This window comes from Podarcis filfolensis (genome assembly GCF_964270895.1).
Source record: "Podarcis filfolensis genome assembly, chromosome: 6".
In the NCBI taxonomy this organism is placed as follows: Eukaryota; Metazoa; Chordata; class Lepidosauria; order Squamata; family Lacertidae; genus Podarcis; species Podarcis filfolensis.
In genome coordinates this window covers 78,601,434-78,622,797 of record NC_139609.1, presented here as the reverse complement: position 1 = coordinate 78,622,797, position 21,364 = coordinate 78,601,434, and the positions used below count along the sequence as shown (strand labels likewise).

General features: G+C 41.2%; 1 protein-coding gene across 4 annotated transcripts; it reads right to left on the bottom strand.

The window, feature by feature from the left end:
* Positions 1-448: 448 nt before the first annotated feature.
* LOC310764656 (translocating chain-associated membrane protein 1-like 1) lies at positions 449-21,349 on the bottom strand. Of its 4 annotated transcripts, none has more exons than XM_083619032.1 (12): positions 21,211-21,344; positions 20,945-21,093; positions 15,007-15,067; positions 13,710-13,828; positions 12,816-12,932; positions 12,660-12,718; positions 10,388-10,472; positions 9,959-10,029; positions 8,777-8,881; positions 6,889-7,032; positions 5,790-5,947; positions 449-3,766 (listed from the first exon to the last, which is right to left on the bottom strand). In XM_083619032.1, the coding sequence occupies exons 2-12, from the start codon at positions 21,062-21,064 to the stop codon at positions 3,693-3,695; spliced, it is 1,113 nt and encodes a 370-aa protein (XP_083475158.1). In that variant the 5' UTR covers positions 21,065-21,093; positions 21,211-21,344; the 3' UTR covers positions 449-3,692. The 4 variants fall into 4 exon arrangements, with proteins under 4 accessions (XP_083475158.1, XP_083475159.1, XP_083475157.1 ...); XM_083619033.1 differs by having other exon boundaries at positions 20,945-21,084; positions 21,211-21,280; XM_083619031.1 differs by having other exon boundaries at positions 20,945-21,349.
* Between the last annotated feature and the right edge of the window lie 15 nt (positions 21,350-21,364).

Below are 21,364 nucleotides of genomic sequence, written 5' to 3'. Positions count from 1 at the left end.
ATCCTGCCACAAACATTTGTTCAGAAGTATACAGAAACATCAGCACAGGTTGCTAGATATGCAGCCAATCTCCAGTTTTGCCCAAGCCCCCTTTCCAATCTTAAAAACATTCAGCTCTTGTGCACACACAAATGAATAACATTCATATGCATCATACAGGACTGAATAGGCATTACACAAGTGTTGGGTTGTGTGCTCATGTAACACAACTTACCACTTTGCAGCAATGCAGGTGTTTGCAGACTGCACTAATTCAGATATACAACTTGGAGTGCTCAAACAATGTTTTAAAAAACAGAAGCCCACATATACACCAGACACAGATTTCTCAAACACGAATTTCTCCATCATCTCTCAACTGGCAGTAAATCAGTGCCAAGCCACCTGTGCATCAAGTTCTCCCACAGCAATACTTCAACAGACTAAGTTTCAAAACTCAACAAAAGTATCCTAAGGCAAAGGCACACATTTTATTTAATGCATCTGATAGTACATAAAACATCAATCAGTGTGGTGCAATGACACAGGGCAGTATGATACTCAATTTTCAATTCCTTTCATGCTGCAACAGAATGACATTTTCTTTCCATTATACAGATATCAGGTGTACACGCACACAACTATCCACACACATTTAAGGTAACATTCAGTTAAAACTGTATAACCAAAAAGTTTGGCTTTCTGGAAAAAAAATGAGACAAATCTGTCAGTGTAGAGGCTTAGAAGATTTATAGGTGCATGTTTGCAATTTATTTCTGGCCACTATGCAGTTACTGAACCATATTTTTTCACGAATATGAAACATAGTTCCCAATATGGAACAGTGGATAGACTCCACAAATTCAAATGCCATAGCCACTACCTTTTCCATTATTGATACAGTACATACATATTGTGTTAAAGTTCTAGGTTTGCCATTTATTTAAGAAAGCTGTTTGAAATTAGCTAACATAAAACATTTTAGACAGTACAGACTTCAACCTGTAAACCCACAGTGTCCACAGCTATCATCCTTAGGATGTAATAGTGTAACTGGCCTTTGGCCTCCCCTGTTACATAATAGTCCAGAACTATAAGCAAGTTGTTCAAAAAAACATAGTATTGCAAGCAGCACTGAACACTAAAATCAGGAAACAATATTTTCATCAAAACTGCTTAGAAGTTACTTTTATCAAATGAGGCATTCATCATTATACAAACAAGTTTTATTAAAATCATAAAAAAATATATTCTAGTTCAATGGTAAACATCTTCAGTAGAAATATACAGGATTGTGAGAAGTCAGACAAATTCCTATAATCTGCACACAGAAACAAGTTGGGAAACAAGAAAAATGGGCTCAAATCCTGAATAGCATTTGCATACATATGATGACTATGCTTATATAACATACCAAAAAATCTCCTATTGAATGATTTTATCTATGTAGCAACATCAAAGAACATGTGACAATGGTTTAATTGACTGTTAATGAGAAATAAAGAATGATTTGTCACTTGTTTGTCACAGAAGCGTGGTCAGAAGTGAGGTTTGATTTCATCACAGGACTGATGCAGACTGATTTCTGAACCAATCATAAGAAAATGGTTTGCCAATGTCACAGTAGATGGTTCTCCTGATATATAGCACATGGTAGCAAACCTTGCTTATTAAATATGTGTTTGTGTGAACATTAAAAACAACTCAGTAAGCTGTAATAGCTAACTTGTGATTTAATTTATCATACAGTTTGTGTATGAAACAGGGACATCCCTGCTATCTAATGACCCTGCCATTGTGTTTCTAATGAAGGTACTTGAGGCATCTGTTTTAAGCATTTTTCCCCATCAAAGGCTTTAAGTGTAGTTGCTTTAAATAAGCACAGAGCTTTTGTGCATGTGATAGCTTCCCATCTGAGTGCAGTGTTAAGACAGCTCCATGCACTCTGGGAATGAACCAAGTAGGGGAAAAAAATTGTGCTTATGGCAATGTCTGGCGGTTGGTATGGGGCTACTAGATACAAACTATGTTTGTAATCAGCAAGACTTTCAATAGTATATGGATCAGTTTTTTATAGTGTCTTACAGACTTTCATCAGCTTGGACCATTTAAGCAAATTGTGAATGCTTTTACAGAATCCAAATGAATAGTAGGAAAAACCACAATTAAATATTAATATAATTATATAGATTTCACAAAATTCCTATATAGCACAACCAACAGCACATAATAAAGGGCAGAGGCTCTTACTGCTACTTGCTCACTCTAAAGTACGGAGCTTAGAATGTGCTTTCAGGATTGCAGTCTATGTTTCCATTTGTCTCATTTACAGAAAATATTTCATTTCCTACTTCTCTAGAAGATAGCCTGGGAAAGCAGAAAGGGAAGAAGTTTCTAAATGGAAGCCTGAAAACAGTGCCCTGAAAGCAGTTCAATGAACCCAGTGGTGCTTCAGAATTATTTTTACTCAAGCTGCAACTGCCCTCCATGCTGCATGACAAAGATACTTCAATCAGTAAGGAGTTTAAAAACCTGCATGATGACATAAAATTCAGCTTGGTCAAAGTAAAAGAAGTAACACTGGACTTCTGGAAGCCAGCTGCAAGAGTCTAGTAAGCTCTTTGGGTTTTACAATGCTTCTCTTGAAAGGTTAGCCATTTTTCTAAACCTTAATTATAATTGGATATTTTATCACACAGCTGTGCTATTTAGTGATTATGCACATCTGTTATACTAACCACTGATGAAGTGTCTGTTTATGACATTGAAGAGCCAGGTTCAGCTTGTTTTGAAATAAGAAAAAAATATTGGTTGTTTGTTATACTACATAATACAAGAAATCTGACTTAAATCTGAAATGATATGCGGCTCTGCTCGTTAAGCATTCATTTTTAGATTCATGAAACAGTTAATTGTATCTAAACCAACATAAATCAAACTTAAGCACCATGTGAAGAAGATTTAGTTTTGAAACTTACTTTTCAGGACTTCAAGAAGCCATGTGTATTTATATATAAATAAAGCCAGCTATGTGGGGTTTCGTATTAGGTAATTCAGGAGACCAATTCAGCAAAATCTGCCTTAATAGACTGCCTTCACAGTCATTTTCAAATACACAGTGTGGCCTCAAATGAACTAGCAGTTTTCCAAGATGAAGATATTCATTGATTTTATTCTCTTTCCTTAAACACTGTGTTTAACCATAGTTATCCAAATTATGAACTTTTAAAATAGGAAAACCATCTGAAATTACTTCTGAATAGACATTTCAGACAGTTTGAGAATAGTGTGCAAAACATTTTCTTAAAAAACAAAATGAAAAACCCCTAACACAACTTCCCGCCCAAGTCCAGAAATTAAAGTTTCTAAAAGCTTTATACTTAAATGAAATATTAATTATATTTTAAAGCTTCAAATAAAAGCAATGTCTGATTTATAAGCCTTCCATAGCATTGAAGGATTTGTACTTACATTCAAGAGTAAGACAAATAATTTTTCAAAGACTGAAATTAATAGTGGAGATTGAGCATCTAGGTTAAATAAGCTAAAACTCATGTTGAAGTACAGTGTTCTCACCATAACTTTGTTTTGATGAATTTTTAAAATATATTATTTCAACCAGAGTCCTTTAGTGAACACAACTCTGGTAATGGAACATTTTCATTAATCACCAAAGTCTTCAATTAAAAGGTTGCTTTCACGTTCTATGCTCCTCATAACATTTTTGATTTTCTTTTTCTAGGTGATGTACCCTCTTCAAATTTTACTGCTCCATTGACCAAGTTAGCTGCAATAAAAAGAGAAGACTAATGCAACACCAATTTGTATAAACACAATATTGTAATCTCCTAAATTGTCAGGATTAGACTTGGATTATTACTTAAACATACAAGTTTTATACTGGGTACCTTCTATTACATATGTCATAAATAATCTCAGTTCCTTTGTCACTTTCTTCTGCTACCCACCTCTGCAACTTATTGAAAATTCTCCCCTCTGAACATGTCATGGCATAGTCCTTTGAAGAACCATTCTTTCAGCAAATATCCCAAGCTTCACCTTACCAAACTGCTAGACTCCCCATCTCCAACTCAAGGATAAATTTGGAAGAAAGGTAGGTGGATATTCCTATTTCCCCATACAGCTTCCCTGTTCCCCCAATATTTGCTCCGAAACATTCTGATAGTTGGGAGGCAGCACCCGGGGCTGCAGGAGGGAGGAGGAGAATCACCAAAGAGCGTGTGAATCCCTTTTCTGCTCACAAGAGGACTCCACTGGAGTCATCAAAGGTACACAACCCGAGTTAAATCAGGGATTTAAAAACAACTAATAGTGCAATCCAATACAAATCAGTATACTCAGAAATAAGCTTCATTCAGTCCACTTAACATGTTATGCATACACCACGCTGCAGCCCTAGATGAAGTTTGCTTTAGACTTAGCCAACAAGGTATACTCTGTCTCTACAGCAAGATGAATGGACTGAACAAATTACATTCTAAAGGTAAAGGTACCCCTGCCCGTACGGGCCAGTCTTGACAGACTCTAGGGTTGTGCGCTCATCTCACTCTATAGGCCGGGGGCCAGCGCTGTCCGAAGACACTTCCGGGTCACGTGGCCAGTGTGACAAGCTGCATCTCGCGAGCCAGCGCAGCGCACGGAAACACCGTTTAACTTCCCGCTAGTATTTTTATCTACTTGCACCCGGGGGTGCTTTCGAACTGCTAGGTTGGCAGGTGCTGGGACTGAGCAACGGGAGCGCACCCCGCCGCGGGGATTCGAACCGCCAACCTGACGATCGGCAAGTCCTAGGCGCTGAGGTTTTACCCACAGCGCCACCCGCGTCCCTAAATTACATTCTATAACACACCAACTCCAGTGCTAAGAAACCAAGCAAGTAACATGCTTTTCACTGGAAGCTGCCACTATAATATTGCACATTCAGCCATCAATTGCTACATATACAAATCATGCTAAACTTTAGCTGTTAAGCAATGGTTTAGTGCAGGTGTGGCCAACCTTTTTCAGCCTGAGGGCTTCAATGAGGATTGAAGCCTTCATGTCAGTAGTGGGCATGGCAAAGACACACTTAAACAGACCATACAGAACATACTTATGTTCACCAGATAATCACACAGGCACTCAGCAGAGGAGAGAAGGAGATTTCACTCCATTAAAGCACTGGGGCAAAAAGATGGGGGAAATGAAGGAGTTTCAAAGATCTTACTTCTGAAAAGTCCCACTTCTTCCTCTGGTACAGTGTCTTTGTTAGGAGCTATAAGAGAGAAGGAACACTCCTGTTTCCCAAGCCTCTCCCATAACTTTGAACAGTGGCACTGTGCACTTTTCAGAAGTAAAATAAGCCACCGAATTTGGGAAGAGGTCACTCCTTCAGGAGGCAGGGTGGGATAAAAATTTAATAATAATTATTGGATCATATGTTTACTGCAATGTGCATGAGCTGAATGAGCCCAAGCTCTCCCCCCACCTTAATTTCAAAACAAGCCAACTTTGAACCAAGAGTTATGAAGCTTGTCTAAACCAACCATACTTGAGTTAAACCTTGATAATGGACTTTCCCACAACAAATTGAGATTAAGGGATATGATGTAAAACACTGCCAAACTGGAAAAGTAAATGAAGTCAAATGTTCTACCAGGAAAGGGTGAGGGGAAGCACATGGGCCAGACACTCACTCCAGCTCATGTTTATCACAGTAAACCATGGTTTAGAACAACATGCCAATGTGGCAGTTATATTTTGTGACTGATAGCAGTATAGCAGTATATCAGTATGATGAATATACCTACCTTTGGATGATTCTTTCCTTGTTGGTTTAACCTTTATGTTTGTTGTTTTCTTAGGAATTTGATTCTGAATATGCTCCCTCCATTTCTTTAATTGGAAATTAATGAATTTCCACATCATCCAAGCTTGGGTCAAACAGATTGCAGCCAGACAGCTAATTCTAGTAAGTTGAAAAATGTTATATGGAAATTAATGCAACTGCAAGCACTGAACAATAAATATGAAAAGTTTAGAAATAATGCATTAAATTGGCTCAAGTTATGTTGGAGGCAAGCATGTTTGAAATTATCTACATTTATGGAGTACTGAAGGAAAAAAAATTACTCAAGACATGCAACCGTACCTTTGTTAAGAGGGATGCCACTTTCCTGTGCTTTTAGAAGCAACCTGATGTTTCTGAGTGATATGGCTAATAACTATTAATAGACCTAACAAATATGGAGCAATATCCCTCCTGTTTCCAAATACAAGTTCAAGCAGAGGATGAACTTGTCAGAGACCCCAGGCTGGTCACTGCTGGAGATAGAATGCTGAAATGGCTGGAACTTACTTATTTCAAAACAGAAATTCATATATAGTTTTGCTATTTGAGCTATCTAACACTATTCCATGTACTTCTGATTTATATCTTTCTGAGCTTGCACAAGAAGAAGCTACCAGCAAACTCCAAATAAAGAGAATATTCCCAGTGTTCTGGGACAGAAGCAACAGCTGCCTATAAATCAAAGGGCATATTCCATAATTTACCATAGCTGGCATTGAGTACTGTTGTGTTTCTCCTTCCCACCCTGAACCCAGGAGGGACCAAAAATAAAGGGGGATGTTTGAGTACACTTAGTGGGCATTGAATGCTGGCTATCTACTGGGGAGGGAAAGAACAGAAAAAGAATGGAGTGGATGAAATCCTGAACAGAAGAACTCAAGATTGCAACATTTTCGTGCAAGGTCCCGCTTGATCAATTAAGATAGATTTCAGATATCTCACACAAATTACCTATCAACTTAATAAATGTAATATTTAAAGGAGCAATAATAAAAAACCAACAGTACATTTTCCTGCAAGAATAGCTAGTTCTTTGCCATTTGTTAAATTCACTATACCTAAGAGTTAGTATGTTGAAGTTTCCGTCTGCTATGGAAAAGCCAGGATTTTCTGCTCTTGCTAGACCAAATCCAAATGTGAGAACTGACAAAGTTAGAGTCAGAAGGCGAGCCAATATGAACAGTAGAGCCCAGAGGGTAAATCTGAAAAGAAATTCACAGTAAGTATTTCCCCCCAAATCAGTTGCTTCATGAACGCCTTAAATTACCAATTTTTTTAAAAAAACTGGGTCTTATAAACAAGAATAATGTTATACAAACAAGTATACAGAGTTTTCTCACATCATTTGTATATCACAAAAATAGCATAATACAGTGGTACCTCGCAAGACGAATGCCTCGCAAGACAAAAAACTCGCAAGACGAAAGAGTTTTCCGTTTTTTGAGTCGTTCCGCAAGACAAATTTCCCTATGGGCTTGCTTCGCAAGACGAAACGTCTTGCGAGTTCTTGTGAGTTTGTTTCCTTTTTCTTAAAGCCGCTAAGCCGTTAATAGCCGCTAAGCCGTTAATAGCCGCTAAGCCGCTAAGAGCCGCTAAGAGCCGTGCTTCGCAAGACGAAAAAACCGCAAGACGAAGAGACTCGCGGAACGGATTAATTTCGTCTTGCGAGGCACCACTGTAAACGTGGTAAAATATTTAAAACATGTGTTTCATTATTAGTGGTCAATGTACAAGTTCTTGGTTCATGAATTGGTTTATAGAAGATGCATTCACCATGGTATGGTTCCCCTTTATCACATATACAGCACAACAAAACAATGACAAGAATCCGCCGACAGTATACGAATCAATCTGGCTAACCTGATTCAAAAATACACACTCAATCCCCCCCCCCAAATTCTCACTACAGCCAACCAAAGACAACCAACCACACCCTAAGCCACCCCAACCACTTTCACCACCAAAGAAATACAACTAGTGAATATTAAGAAAACCCATACAAGTAACGCTGTCACCCCCCCCACTAAATAGAAGAATAGAAGCATAACCACCTGACCCCACCCCCTCCCCCTTTTTCTTCCTAATTGTTTTTGTCCCCATGTCAGTTTCAGTTTATTGGTTAGTTTTTCTAATAAGGCTGTTTCCCATACTATTTGATACCATTGGCCCATGCTTACTCCTGACAGGTCTCAAATCCAAATCACCAGATTTTAAGTTTCCTGAATACTGTACTGATAATTATCCTAAATAGCTGCTTAGAAAGGGCATCTAACAGATCCCATCATCGGAAGCCCCCGCAAGGACTTCCACTTGTGCAATGGGGCTTTCCTCCATCCTCCATGCACTCCAGCAAATTGAATCTAGGGGTAAGACTAGAGAAACCTAGAACAGCACAAGGGGGATGGAAGAGGGGGATTGTTCCATCTGGCAAGCTGAAAAACGAGCTGATTGAACATTGAATTATTCTCAAGGAATAGCAGTGTTTTCCACTGAGTGGCGCTTTCCACATCATATTACTTCTGCAATAAAAGTTTCAAAAACTTGCATCATGTGGCACAGGGCAACCCTGCTGTACACATGCAATATTTTAAGGCTGCAAAAGACAGCTCATTGTGTAAGACAGGAAGTAGAGGAACATAGAAGTCCTGAGATTCCTTTGAATCTTGGAGGAAGAAATTCTATAGATACGGGACTACCACTGAAAAAGGCCTTCACCTAGTAACTACCAACCTGCTCTTTCCCAGTGGCAAACTAGAGAACTGCTCCAAGGCTGCTCTTAAGACCCAGGAAGCCCAAATAGATGCACACAACTAGTGAAATAACCTGGTCCCAAATCAAATGCTATTATGCTGGTAACAAAAGAGGTGAGGGGTAAAAGAAAGGGGTAGAGGGAGAAAATTAAAAGTTAATTTCATAATAGTAACAGTAATAATAAATAGAAATTACCCTTTTTGCTTATTCTCATCGCTGAAGTAGAAAAGGCGTGAGGCATGAAAAATAAGTTCCACAAGGTAATGCGGTACCAGCAAAATTAAGCCCAAGCGATGCAGACTGAAATATTAAAAATAAATATCTTCCTCAATATATTAACACAGTTCAAGATATCAGTAACTATTAGGCCAATGCATGGTCTAGTTACAGTACGGTTTGTTTTGCTACAGAAAAATCTGTTTTCAAATCCCAGCTCAGCTAAGATCAAATTATCTAACCATTTTTTCCCAATTGTGTCATTATCCTTACACAACATATAGGTGGTAGGGTTTAAACACATTTACTGAACATTTACTTTGCATGCTATAAAATACAAAGTTTATAGATACAGGCACCCCCCCACTTAAGCACACCCCACTCAAGCACAACTGTTTTTACATGGGTCACTGCTAAATAAAGCGGGCTTTCCCTTGCTTGGGGCTACTACCCGAACAAGGGAAAGGCCACAGCAAATTTGAACTCTTGAAGCAGCTGAAGGGGAGCAGACTGCATAGAGTCCTCCCAGCGTGCAGGGAGCTGATCGCCTGCTTGTTTGCTCACCTGACTGCTTGCTTGCCTGCCTTTTGACTGGGCCAACACAAACACTCAGCCTCCTGGGACTGTCCACCTGCCTCCCTGTCTGGGCTGCAGCACAGCAGCACTGGAACATGGAGGCAGCACAGGTGGTGGGAAGACAACATGCCCAGTGGCAGTTGCTCTCAGCTGCCCTTCTCACCCCTTTGCCTGGTTTGCAGCCAGATGCCACAGCCGGGATGGCTCGGCAGTCTTGGGATGGAGCCTGCACATACTGAGTGCCCCAACCCCCCACTGGGGAATGAGGTGCCTGCTTTTTCTCTTCTAGACCTTGCTTGCATTTTGGATTGGGCAGCAGGAGGAGGGGAGGAAGCCAACTTGCCTAGCCCAGCCTTGTTCCCCTGATGCTCACCCAGTCCACCTCACTACTGCCTCTCCATGGGGGAGAGTGCCAACTTCCAAGCCTCCTTACTCTGGAGTCACTTCACCCTCTCTCTCTCTCTCTCTCTCTCTGTCCCTCCCTTTCTATTAAAGTGGGGTGCTCCCCACTTTACCCGATTTCAATTATGCATGCGGGGCCCCGGAACGTAACCCCCGCGTAAGTGGGGGGACGCCTGTACTTACTTCAAAATGTAGGCACCGGATATGTGAACAATATAAAGACAGATGTAGTACAACTGTCTAGGAATATCTTCCTAGAATTATATGAAAGAGGAAAAGGAGACATGTTACACTTTAAAAAGACAAAAGAAACAACTCTGCGCAAGCTGTGTGATCTTTCATTGTTCTTCATACTTAAATTAAGAAATGCAGATTGAGTTGCAGGCATTAACTGCGTCATTTTGTCTTCACAATTTCTTCCAGTGCTATTTTCTTGGGTTCTGGAAAGGGAGGGCAGCAACGTTAAGTTTTCCCCATTTCATTCAAACTTCTCCTTATTTGGAACACCCACCATTCTCTTTGTACCCAAGATCTAGTTTGCTGTTTTTTGGCCTAAAGTTTTTATATGGTAGAATATTAACAATAAAAATATGGTGAAATTGCAAGTCATACCTTTCGAATCTTTTGGAAGTACAGTTCTGGCAGTGAATGAAGCCAATAGGCAATTTGGCAGATATAGAAGAATTTAACCTGAAAACTAAACACACACACAAAATAATCAAAAATTCAAAAACAGTGTTAACCTAACTCATTCAACCATTACACTCACCAGGGCAATTTTGACTCTGCTATCTAGTGAACAATGTGCCTTCTTCCTAACTTTCATGTTATGGGGGAGAGATGGGGGATAATCCAAACAGTTTCAGTAACCTTCCAGTTCTCATACTGGGAGGAAGGCAGGGCAGGGATTGCCTGGGACAACATGGCATGAGTGAGCTGGCAGTAAAACACACCATGCAAGTTGGAGTTAACTCTTTATTAGCAATAACACAATCTGTACAGACTTGGCAAAGTGTCAGGCCTAATGAGTACAGCAGCTCATCCCTGGTAAATCTTGCCCCATGGATCAGTTGCTGAGACTGAAAGTCTCCGCCTCCCTTTGCCCCTTTCATGCTTCATCTGGTTCTGGGAGACCGAGGGGAACACAGCTTGTCACAGCAGGAGAGGGAGACACCTGTGACTCTTCACCAGCCTGGCTCATCTCTGCCTCTTCACCTCCTTCCTCCCATGCTTCAGCTGCTGCCTCTGATTCTGGATGGACTTCCCTCTGCCACAGACTCTCCTAGCTCACTAAGCCATGTTACCTCTTCAGCTTCCAACACCTTCTCTTCCTAGCATTCTCCCTCTGACTGCTCATTGTCCCACCAATGGTTATTCCCACCATTCCTCTGCATCCAGCCAGTCCATGACATCACCCTTACCAGGCTCCAGGGCAAAGAAAGTTCCACAGGAGTTTTTTGCCTGCCACTACCCAGCTGAAGTTGATATACTCTCCAAAAGAGAAAAAAAAATTTTCTTTCCAGTAGCACCTTAAAAACCAACTAAGTTAGTTCTTGGTATGAGCTTTCGTGTGCATGCATAATTGAAGTCTCCAAAAGAGAAATATGTGGGGAGAAGGAAGCTTCTTCAGCTGTTGCTGAGCAAAGGGGTTTTATTTCCTATAACCAAGCATCAGCTTAAGCTGGAATGCTCCTTTGCTGTAGGGGAAAGGCACTTGCCCCCAAGGCAGAAGGGGAGAGAAATCTTGCAACCGTATTTTTTGGCTTTGTTAGCAAAGTCAGTCAAGAATGTAGACCTTGCTCATACAATTTGACTTTCTCGATTAAATTAATCTGCAACACTCAACATTCATAGAAAAACTCCCTAATATTTTATTTTAATGAATGTTTAAATATTATGTATACAAGTGAAAGATAGCAAGGGCACTCTACCACATACTGTAGCCTGACAAATGCAATCTCAATATGCAGACAGCACTTAATTGGCATAGTCTTTCAAATGTTCCTGAAAAAGCATACCATTGGATAAGAAGATCCCTCCTCTTATGGACAAGGAATTGGGGACAGGGTGTTGGCAACCAAAAATAGCTGTCACTACACTGGCAGTAGATCCCACTTGGATCTACATTTGTACTGGGTTTTTTTTAAATAAACTATCAAGATATGGGTGTGAAACAGACAATGAAATAGGAAGGGCAGTAAAATCCCAAGCCCCTCTGAAGAGCTTCACAGTTGACTGGACAATGGAACAGCAGACTAAATTCAGCCTAAATGAAAACTAATGTACAATCCCACATACATAATGGAGTCTAAACTGCTTGCATTAGGAAAGATCTTGGTTGACTGCAAATAGATTCTATTTGCAAAGTCAAACATAATTTCAAATACTGGTAAATATATCATCAAATATTGTAAACTATTATATAAATCTAGGATGAATATTCAGATATTCAAAAGAATGCATGATGACACAGATTGTATAGGGGAAAATTTTAAGTGTATTATGGGGAAGGGGACATTGCAGATGGGACTTGTATACCTACTGTCCTCTTCATACATTCAAAATGAATGGTTGAAGAGGGTTAGTCTTATCCCCTGTCCCCCAATTCAAGAGAATATAACAGAGTCACAAGAGATGCAACTAAAGTAGACCAGCGACTGTTACAATTTCTTATGAAGGGAAGTTAAAAAAATTTCAGATATATATTAGCTTCTGGAGAGAGAAATGCAACTGAGGGAGATGTGACAACATAAATGTATAAAACTATGATTGGAGATTAGACAATGCAGAGATGTATTCAACCTGAAGAACATCAGAAAGTTAATTGAACAAGTAAAGCAAGATCCACTAAAATCAGATGAAGGAACACAAGAACAACACTTACAACATTCGAGAATGAGGGTAATCTTTCCACAACAAAGTTGGATTGGTTGTGAATTCTTCCTAATGGGGAGAAATATACAGGTAAAAGAAGTGATCATATATTTTGTGCTAACATGTATGTTGAAGAAATTCTAGAAAGATAACTTGACTTACTTACTGCAGACAAAATACTGGCTCCCCAGACAAATGAAAACAAGTAGAAAACTGCTAGTTGCCCTGATTCGTTGAATTTGCTATGCTTTGTTTTTGACAAGTGGAGACGTCTATTAATTTTCTAGAAATTAAAAAACAAAAACATGAGCAAGAGTTTACATGAGTTAGGAAGTGGGTGTTTTTCTGTACTGATTACGCTATCTGGATAATCTAATATCAGCACAATGTCAGTGCTTATCTTATCTTCTCTATTTGTATTCCAATGCAATAAGGCTATAAATTGGACTTTTAGCCTTATTAGCCAGGTCAGTAATATGACTATCATCCACAGCAATTCTACCCTATCAGAGTAGCCCTAATACTCAAGTGTTTGTAAAAATGTAACACACGGTGCCCCATACTGGCTACTGAACCTCACACAGTGCAGAGCCCAAGATGTACAGTTTATGACATACTGTATAGCTAACAAGGGTAATAGGCAAGTTCCACCGGAATGGTGGCCAAGCATGCATACAATATGGTTACTGGTACTAGTATCTCTTCTTGACTGACAGAGAATCAATTTTCTGGCTCAGCAATGAGAGGACAGTAAGAGAAGTCTCTAACACAGAGACAGGGAAGCTGTGGGCTTCCAGGCGTTGATGGACTCCAACTCCCCTCATCCTTGGCCATGCTGGCGAGGCCTTATAGGAGTCAGATTCTGACGAGCCACAGATCCCCAACCCCTGCTCTAGCAAGCCTTGCAGTGACTCACTGAATGAACAGTTTGTTGATTTCTGGCACCGAATATCAAGTACTTCATGACAAGTACTAGATGTATTATTTAGAAAGCCATCTTAAGAGCTAAGAACTTATCAAACCCAAAATATGTACACCCATCTAATAATGGTCAACTTACATCTAGTATGTATTCCTGAATCACTGCATGAAGAATAATGGCTATAAGCATGTAGAAAAAGATGGTGGCCACGTCTTTTGGACCGTACTCATAGAAATGTACCAGCTCAGGCCTCTCATCTGAAATGCATAACATCTTATTATTACAACAGAATCCAGCTGTATAGAGTGCACTTGGAAAACCATTAGGCAATAAAAGAAAGCAAAAATGGTTTTCATCAATGTTGCTTATCTTAGATCAGTTTTAGAAACTCATAAGCCAATCTCCAAATGGCACTTTTAGCCTAGGTTGTGGTCACCACAACAATATCTAGGCACTATTTCTCTCGGTGGTGTTTGTTGTTTATCCTTCATTTTATTATTATTTTCAGTTCAATACCGCTTTATATTTTAAAGAAAAAATCTCAAATTGATTTACAACACATTAAAACATCAAACAATCCAGAATAAAACAAATTCAAGCTTCAAGGAAAGTATTTCAGATCCTTCTGTAAGTGACATTTTACTTTCCTTTTTATTTCCGGACGTAATTTATATAGCTTCCCCTTAGCAGAAGTACTCTAGGAAGTCAGTATGGTATAGTGGTTAGTGTTGGACTAGGACCTGGGAGATTAGGGTTCAAATCGCCACTTAGGAAGCTCACTAGGTAACCTTGGGCCAGTCACAGTCTCTTAACCTACCTAAAAGGGTCGTTGCAGGGATTAACTGAGGAGGGGGGTGAATTAACCATGTACTCCTTGGAGAAAAAGGTGGGATATAAATGCAATAAATAAGCTCTTCTGCTTACCTGTTAAGAAAGCTGGAGGGGCCAGCCAGATGGAGATATCAGTTGCTAACCTGGCATCCAGAGATCTCCACGTGGTCGCAATTGGACCCGCACCAGTTGCAAAGCGCGCCCAGTGTCTGGCTAATTTCTAATGTCTTAGATTTCTATGATGAATTCTTCAAGAAATAACTGGATAACAATTCAAGACTTAGGAGTATGGGCTATCTAGGATTAAAGGAATTTAAAAGAAAGTCTTCTCTCTTGCATTTTTAAGTCAGTGAACTTGTTAATGTTTTACAGCCTCAAAGACATATACATGCATAGGATCAGGCTGTACTGCAGACTCAAAAAGATTATAAATGAAGGCTGCAATCCTATACAAGCTAAGGAGTAAGACCCACTGCACTCAACAGAACTTACTTCTGAGTAAGCATGCACAGGATTGCACTGTAAATAATTGGCATGAGATGTATCAGTGTTTTATTGCTTAAATCAATGGCCAGCCATGCAGATGATTTTGTTTTACTCTTACCTGTGGTGTATGTAACATTGTACTGAACAGTAATAAACATAATGGCATATTTGGCTGTAACCTAAAATTTAAAACAGAAGGCAAATTAGCAAGCGCTTACATCACTTACATGTTTCCTAAAAGCTGCCACTGTAAAGTTTTTATCCTTTGTTTTAACACACAACTTTCTGGCTTTCAGTCTTATTATATTTATATGCATCAGAGATGGTAAACATTCACTGGTTTTAAATTGGGCCATACCAAGGGCTGACACTGATGTAACACTGACAGTCCCTTAAGAGATCAGAGTCACAAGATTGTGTTCTCTGATGTGCAAATCCTCACTCCTGTGAGTTTTACTCACAGTTAGTCATTATGTCTACAACTGATGTAAAACGTGGTTAACACACTAAGCTGGGTTTGATCATGAGGAGGACCCAAAGCTAAGTCTTGACGTTGGCTCCTAAGTTCTTGTTATGAACAAAGCCAGCTTAGCATTAGTCATGCTTAACATGTGCAGGCATCAATAACAAATAAATAAATAAATAAATAAATAAGAGTAACCATAGGATAAACCAGGGCCTAAAATGATAGGAAACATGAGAGTCCAACCCCAGAACCATGGTTAAGGGACAAAAAGTGTTAAATTGGCAAAGGATCCCCAAAATACACATTAATACAATGTTTACATGCTTGCCATTTTATTTTTAATACACAGAAGCATGCACATTACATTCAGGCCCAAATCTCCTTTATGATGCAGGCACAGTTGTTCAGAGGATAGTTCAAGAAACAGGGATGGAAATTATTTCCTCAAGAGAGACCAAAACAGCATGGAAGCAAAGGTAAGTATCCTTTCCTGGTCTACCTTCAGCAACAGGCAGCTAACCAACACAGGCTTCTTTTAAAACTTTCCTGGATTGAATATTGCAAATGGAATCTTCTATGCCAGGACACATGCAATGATTTGCAGCCAATGACAATGGTAGGATTTTTCTTAGTGTTTTTAAAGCCATATTCATTCCACTCAAATAAATAGGGAGACTACAAACACAAAATGCTTCTCTCTAAAGGCAGAATACAATTCCACATTCAAAAAAAACAACTACTCTCTACCTACAGGAATGAGTATCATCTTATGGTCACAGTCCACCAAGGAATTACCGTATTTTTCGCTCGATAACACGCACCTGACCATAACACGCACATAGTTTTTAGAGGAGGAAAACAAGAAAAAAAAATTCTGAATGAAACAGTGGATGTATCATTTTTGTGCTTCATGCTGCGGCCACAGACATGTGATTTGACGGTGAGTTTGGGGTAGCCCAATGCAAAGATCCTGAGGATCCATGTGGATCCATGCTTTGTAACCACGTTTTTGCACCATTGCAGCCCCAGGCAACAGTGGGTGCGTGATTTTTTTGGTGCAGGCTGTAGCCATGGACATGCTATGTGATCTGATGGTGAATTTGGGGTGACCCAATGCAAAGATCCTGAGGATCCATGTGGATCCATGCTTTGTAACCACGTTTTTGCACCATTGCAGCCCCAGGAAACAGTGGGTGCATGATTTTTTTGGTGCAGGCTGTAGCCATGGACATGCTATGTGATCTGATGGTGAATTTGGGGTGACCCAATGCAAAGATCCTGAGGATCCATGTGGATCCGTGCTTTGTAACCATGTTTTTGCAGCATTGCAGCCCTGTTTTTGCATCAGATCATTGCTATGTGATCTGATGGTGAATTTGGGGTGACTCAATGCAAAGATCCTGAGGATCCATGTGGATCCGTGATTGGAACCACGTTTTAAGTAGGGAGGGAAGGAAAAACATAGAAGCGACAAGGAGAGGGGTGTGCAGAGAAGCAGCTGGCTAAGAATGCAGGAGAGGGGTTTTACCGGAGGGAGGAAAGGAAGGCAAAAGTCCCCCCCCCCCACAAGCCAGCCAGCTCTCTCCCCCCCCCCCAACCTGCATGTTGCCTGCGAGTCCCGAGACGCACGGAGAGGAATTAGAAGGAAGGACGCTCTGCTTTCACCTCTGCTTGCCTGGAGGGGAGGGGTTTTCTCTGCTCTTTGTTCCGTTTGAGCAAACACAGTAAGGAAACAGAAGCCGGTGGGCAGTAAGACCCTGAGGCAGAATGCAGGAAAGCAGCAGCTTCCTCTTTCCTCCCTTCTCCGGACGATTTGATATTTGCCTGATTTTTGCCTTCACTCGCGCTTGTCAGCTCCAGGGACCACACATTCGCTCTATAACACGCACAGACATTTCCCCTTACTTTTTAGGAGAAAAAATCTGCGTGTAATAGAGGGAAAAATACGGTAAGTGCTACCCAATTAAGTCAAAACCTCCCTAACTCTCTGCTAGTTTGTAGCCCAAATGTTTAAGGAAACAAATCATTTTATTACTATGTAGCACTTGGTTGTTTGAGGAAACCATACACTCCATAAGGAAATGCATTTTAAGGCATCAGATGTGTTAAAAGAACAAATATATGGGTGTATAATATAAGGCAATATCTGCAGCTAGAATGTCACTGAGGATCTTTGCACCTTCACCATTAGCAGAAATAAAGAAAAGTATATAAATTGAATTAGAATGCTTATATTGCTACTGTAAATCCAACATCAAGTTCCATCTGGAAGATATTCACAACTTGAAAAACTGAAATTCCAGTCATAAACATAAGTCTATTATACACTTGTACTTAATGTATTGCAGATCTAAGAGTACAACTGCAGTTTGCAGCCTGATTATATTAACAGTCTGCTACAATTCTCCTCATACTAGCACTACATTGAGTTGTATTGATGAGCATAATTATGCCAAATCTTCTGGTTCTATTTTACTCTAAGACCAATTCAAACACCTTGCTGAGTGAAGGTAGAAACTGATTTCCCTATTGTAACTTTCCCGTTTTTACAATGGTCTTAGATTTTTAAAAAGCACCACTTCATTTTCAGACCATCACCTTAGCCATTGCAATTCTTTTGTCATATAACAGTGCTGTGCAATACCCAGATTACATGCAAACAGAGCAGTGAAGGTAAACCCTCCAAATGTTACTGGTCTTCAACATCCATGTAGAGAACCAGAGTTCCCTATCCCTGGGCTAAAGTTATGTCTAGATCCACATGTCTTTATGACTACAGTAAAAACTGTAGTGGAGAGGAAGTTGCTGGATCTGATCAACTCTTCCCTAACCCCCAATTGGTTGACCTTCCCCTGCTTCTCCCTGTGAACTTCCTCTGTATCCTTCAACATTCATATTTGTATGTTGTTCCAGGATCATAGCATTGCCCTTTCTCCCGATTTACTCCCCCGATCTGTTTACTAATTCCTTTGCTGTTAAGACTGCCTCAGACTGAGCTGGGATTCTTGAAAAGCACATGGGAGGCTTTTCAACCCTACATATCCCTCCCTCTCTTTACTGTTCATTGATTTGCCTGCCCACCTCTACTTAACATCATGTTTGATGGCATTTTTTGAAAACAGGGCACAACTGTGACACAGTCATTTTATATCAAATCTAAGGTGTGCAAAAGTAATTCTGAGTCTTTTTCCAAATTCCATTTTGCAGGTTTATGAGTCAGTGATGAACATGCTTATGTAAATTTGGCCACTCTTGAGACTTGACTGCTTAAAAGGCATGTTAAGTTGTTTATATTAACAGTATCCCATGTGGAAAGAACAAACATACACATCTTACACCTTTTTATCACAATTAGTTTACCTGCTGCTTGAACCAAATGGGGCAAAAAGCATTCTTTAAGCAATCAACCAACCACATTAACACAGCTTTCCATAACTTTTACACACCTCATTCCTTCTGAATAGCGTGCACCCTATTAGCTTTCTAATGTTGGTTGGCATCCATCTGTTTTGAGAGACAATGGAGTGCACTAAACTCTGCAGGAGTTTGGTGCTGCAGGAGTTGCCAGATGGAGGTGTACAAGGCACCATCCAACCATCTTAGGAATTCCACTCCGGATTTGTGTAGGGCTTACTCCTTAGCCTTTTGTTCTCCCAGCAAAATCCCACAAGGCAATGGAGCTTTAGGATCAGAGTTTTCCTTCTTCTAGATGGCCTACCTTCCCAGGTTAATAAGCCTCATGTGCCCCTCACTTCCCTCTACAGCACATGCAGAAACCGCCTTCTTGACTGTTGAACCCACTATTGGTCTCATCTGCTCTATGTGCTGGAGCCTAACTTACTGAGGGTTTGAGACCAATCGGATACCCACACCTGGTTTAGCTGCTAGCTGAAGCCATTTCTGGAGTGTATTTACATGCTGACAGCTTCTAGGAGCCACAGGTGACAGCTGAGCCCATTGCGGACAAACTATCACAGGAGCGCATGTCCCCTACCAAAGGTACTACGGCTCCCCTAACACTCCATACACCCTTTCTAATGTAGCATAGGGGTATCAACAGTTATACTTATGTTATAATCAATGCTACAATAATAGGTGTCATGCCAAATATACACCTAATAGCTGCACACGATTGCCAACTCACATAAACATATGACAGTCCCTCAAAATGTACACATACAAACAATGCTTAACACAGAAAATGAGATACTGTACTGAGTTCTGGTCCTCCCCAAACTGGTGCCCCTCCAGATGTTTTGTACTACAACTCCCATCAGCACTGGCTGACTGGAAGAGAGACAACCAGATTGGAAAAGGCTAGTCTAGAAATACTAACCTTCAAATCTAGTTTCTCATTAAAGTTTAGTAACCAATGAAACTTGAGATTCCTTATACTGACTGAGGTCTGTTCTTATCGTACACCGTAGAACTGAGCTTCAGTGCTGAAAATAGATGCCAAGGCTGGGATTGCAACACTGTGTGACCAGCTCTAGAGAGCAGCCAAGCAGATTATACACACACACTCTCTCTCTCTGGCCTTGAAAATGGAGGATGGGGCAATTTCGAATACAGTGGTAACTCGGGTTACAGACGCTTCAGGTTACAGACTCCGCTACCCAGAAATAGTACATCCAGTTAAGAATTTTGCTTCAGGATGAGAACAGAAATTGCGTGGCGGCAGCAGCAGGAGGCCCCATTAGCTAAAGTGATACCTCAGGTTAAGAACAATTTCAGGTTAAGAACGGAGCTCCAGAACGAATTAAGTTCTTAACCCAAGGTACCACTGTTTTATGAACTTAATCCGTTCCGGAAGTCCGTTCTTAAACCAAAGCATTCTTAAACCAAGGCGTGCTTTCCCATAGCAGTAGGGGACTCAATTTACAAATGGATCATACTTGACAGGAAACGAAGCCTGTTCTCATTCCAAGGCAAAAAAACACCTACTTCCGGGTTTGCAGCGTTCTTAATTCAAGTTGTTCATAAACTAAGCTGTTCTTAAACCAAGGTACCACTGTATTAGTAGAGACAAGACAAAACATTCAGGGAAGGGGCGGGGGGGGGGGGCTTTGCCTCCCACTTTGCCTTATCTAGCGCTACATTAACCCAAAGGCATCTATCGCTGCTATGCCGAGAAATCATTTAGTTGTGGGGTGTTGTTGCTCTTCTTATCAGTTCGACCACCGATAATTTATATCCCACCTCACCCCACCCCTCCCTCTCGCGACAGAGGGTCTCTAACATGTGGCTTGGCTTGCTTTCACGAGTCATCTGAGCAAGAGACTCCGTGCGGGGGAAGGGAGGGAGGAGCGGTAGGCGAAGCCGGCCTCGGCAGGGATCACGTCGCCTCCCTTTGCACAGAGGAAGAACGTGAACGGGCACACGTAGAAGGGGGCTGGTGAGAATCGCCAAGGAAAAGGAAGTGCCCGAGCCGAGATTTCGGAAAAGGGCGGGGCCGCGCGCGGAGGAGGGGGGAGGAAAGGGGTGTGCCTCAGCCGAGAAGCCCGCGCTCCGCTACTACGCTGACCACCCTACCCGCCCCCCGCCCTCCTCCCGGCCTCGCTCGCCCCCAGGCCCTACACAGCGCTGATACCTCGAACATAAGCCCCAAGAGGAGGCCCATGGCCAGGCAGGACACGGCGTCCGCGTGGTTCTGGATAACGAACTCATGGCTCAGGACTGGCGGGCTCTTATTCTTCTTCCGCAGCCCCATTGCTGAGGAGGCTTGTGAGGCTGGGGAAGCTCCAGGCCCCAAAGTGGAGGGGAAAGAGAGAAAGAGAGAGATGAAGGATGAAGAACACCCGGCAGTCCTTTAAAATAAATAAAAAAACAACTCCTCAACAATCCCCCCCCCCTCACCTCACGCCTAGTAAACACCAACGACTTTCACCCCTTCCACAACTCTGGCCCGCCTCCTCCCTCCGGGGGTCGTCCAATCGCCGCGCAGGGTGAACGTGACTGTCGGCTTCGGCGGCTAATCGCTTGCCTCGGCTGCAGCTTGCCAGGGGCGGGG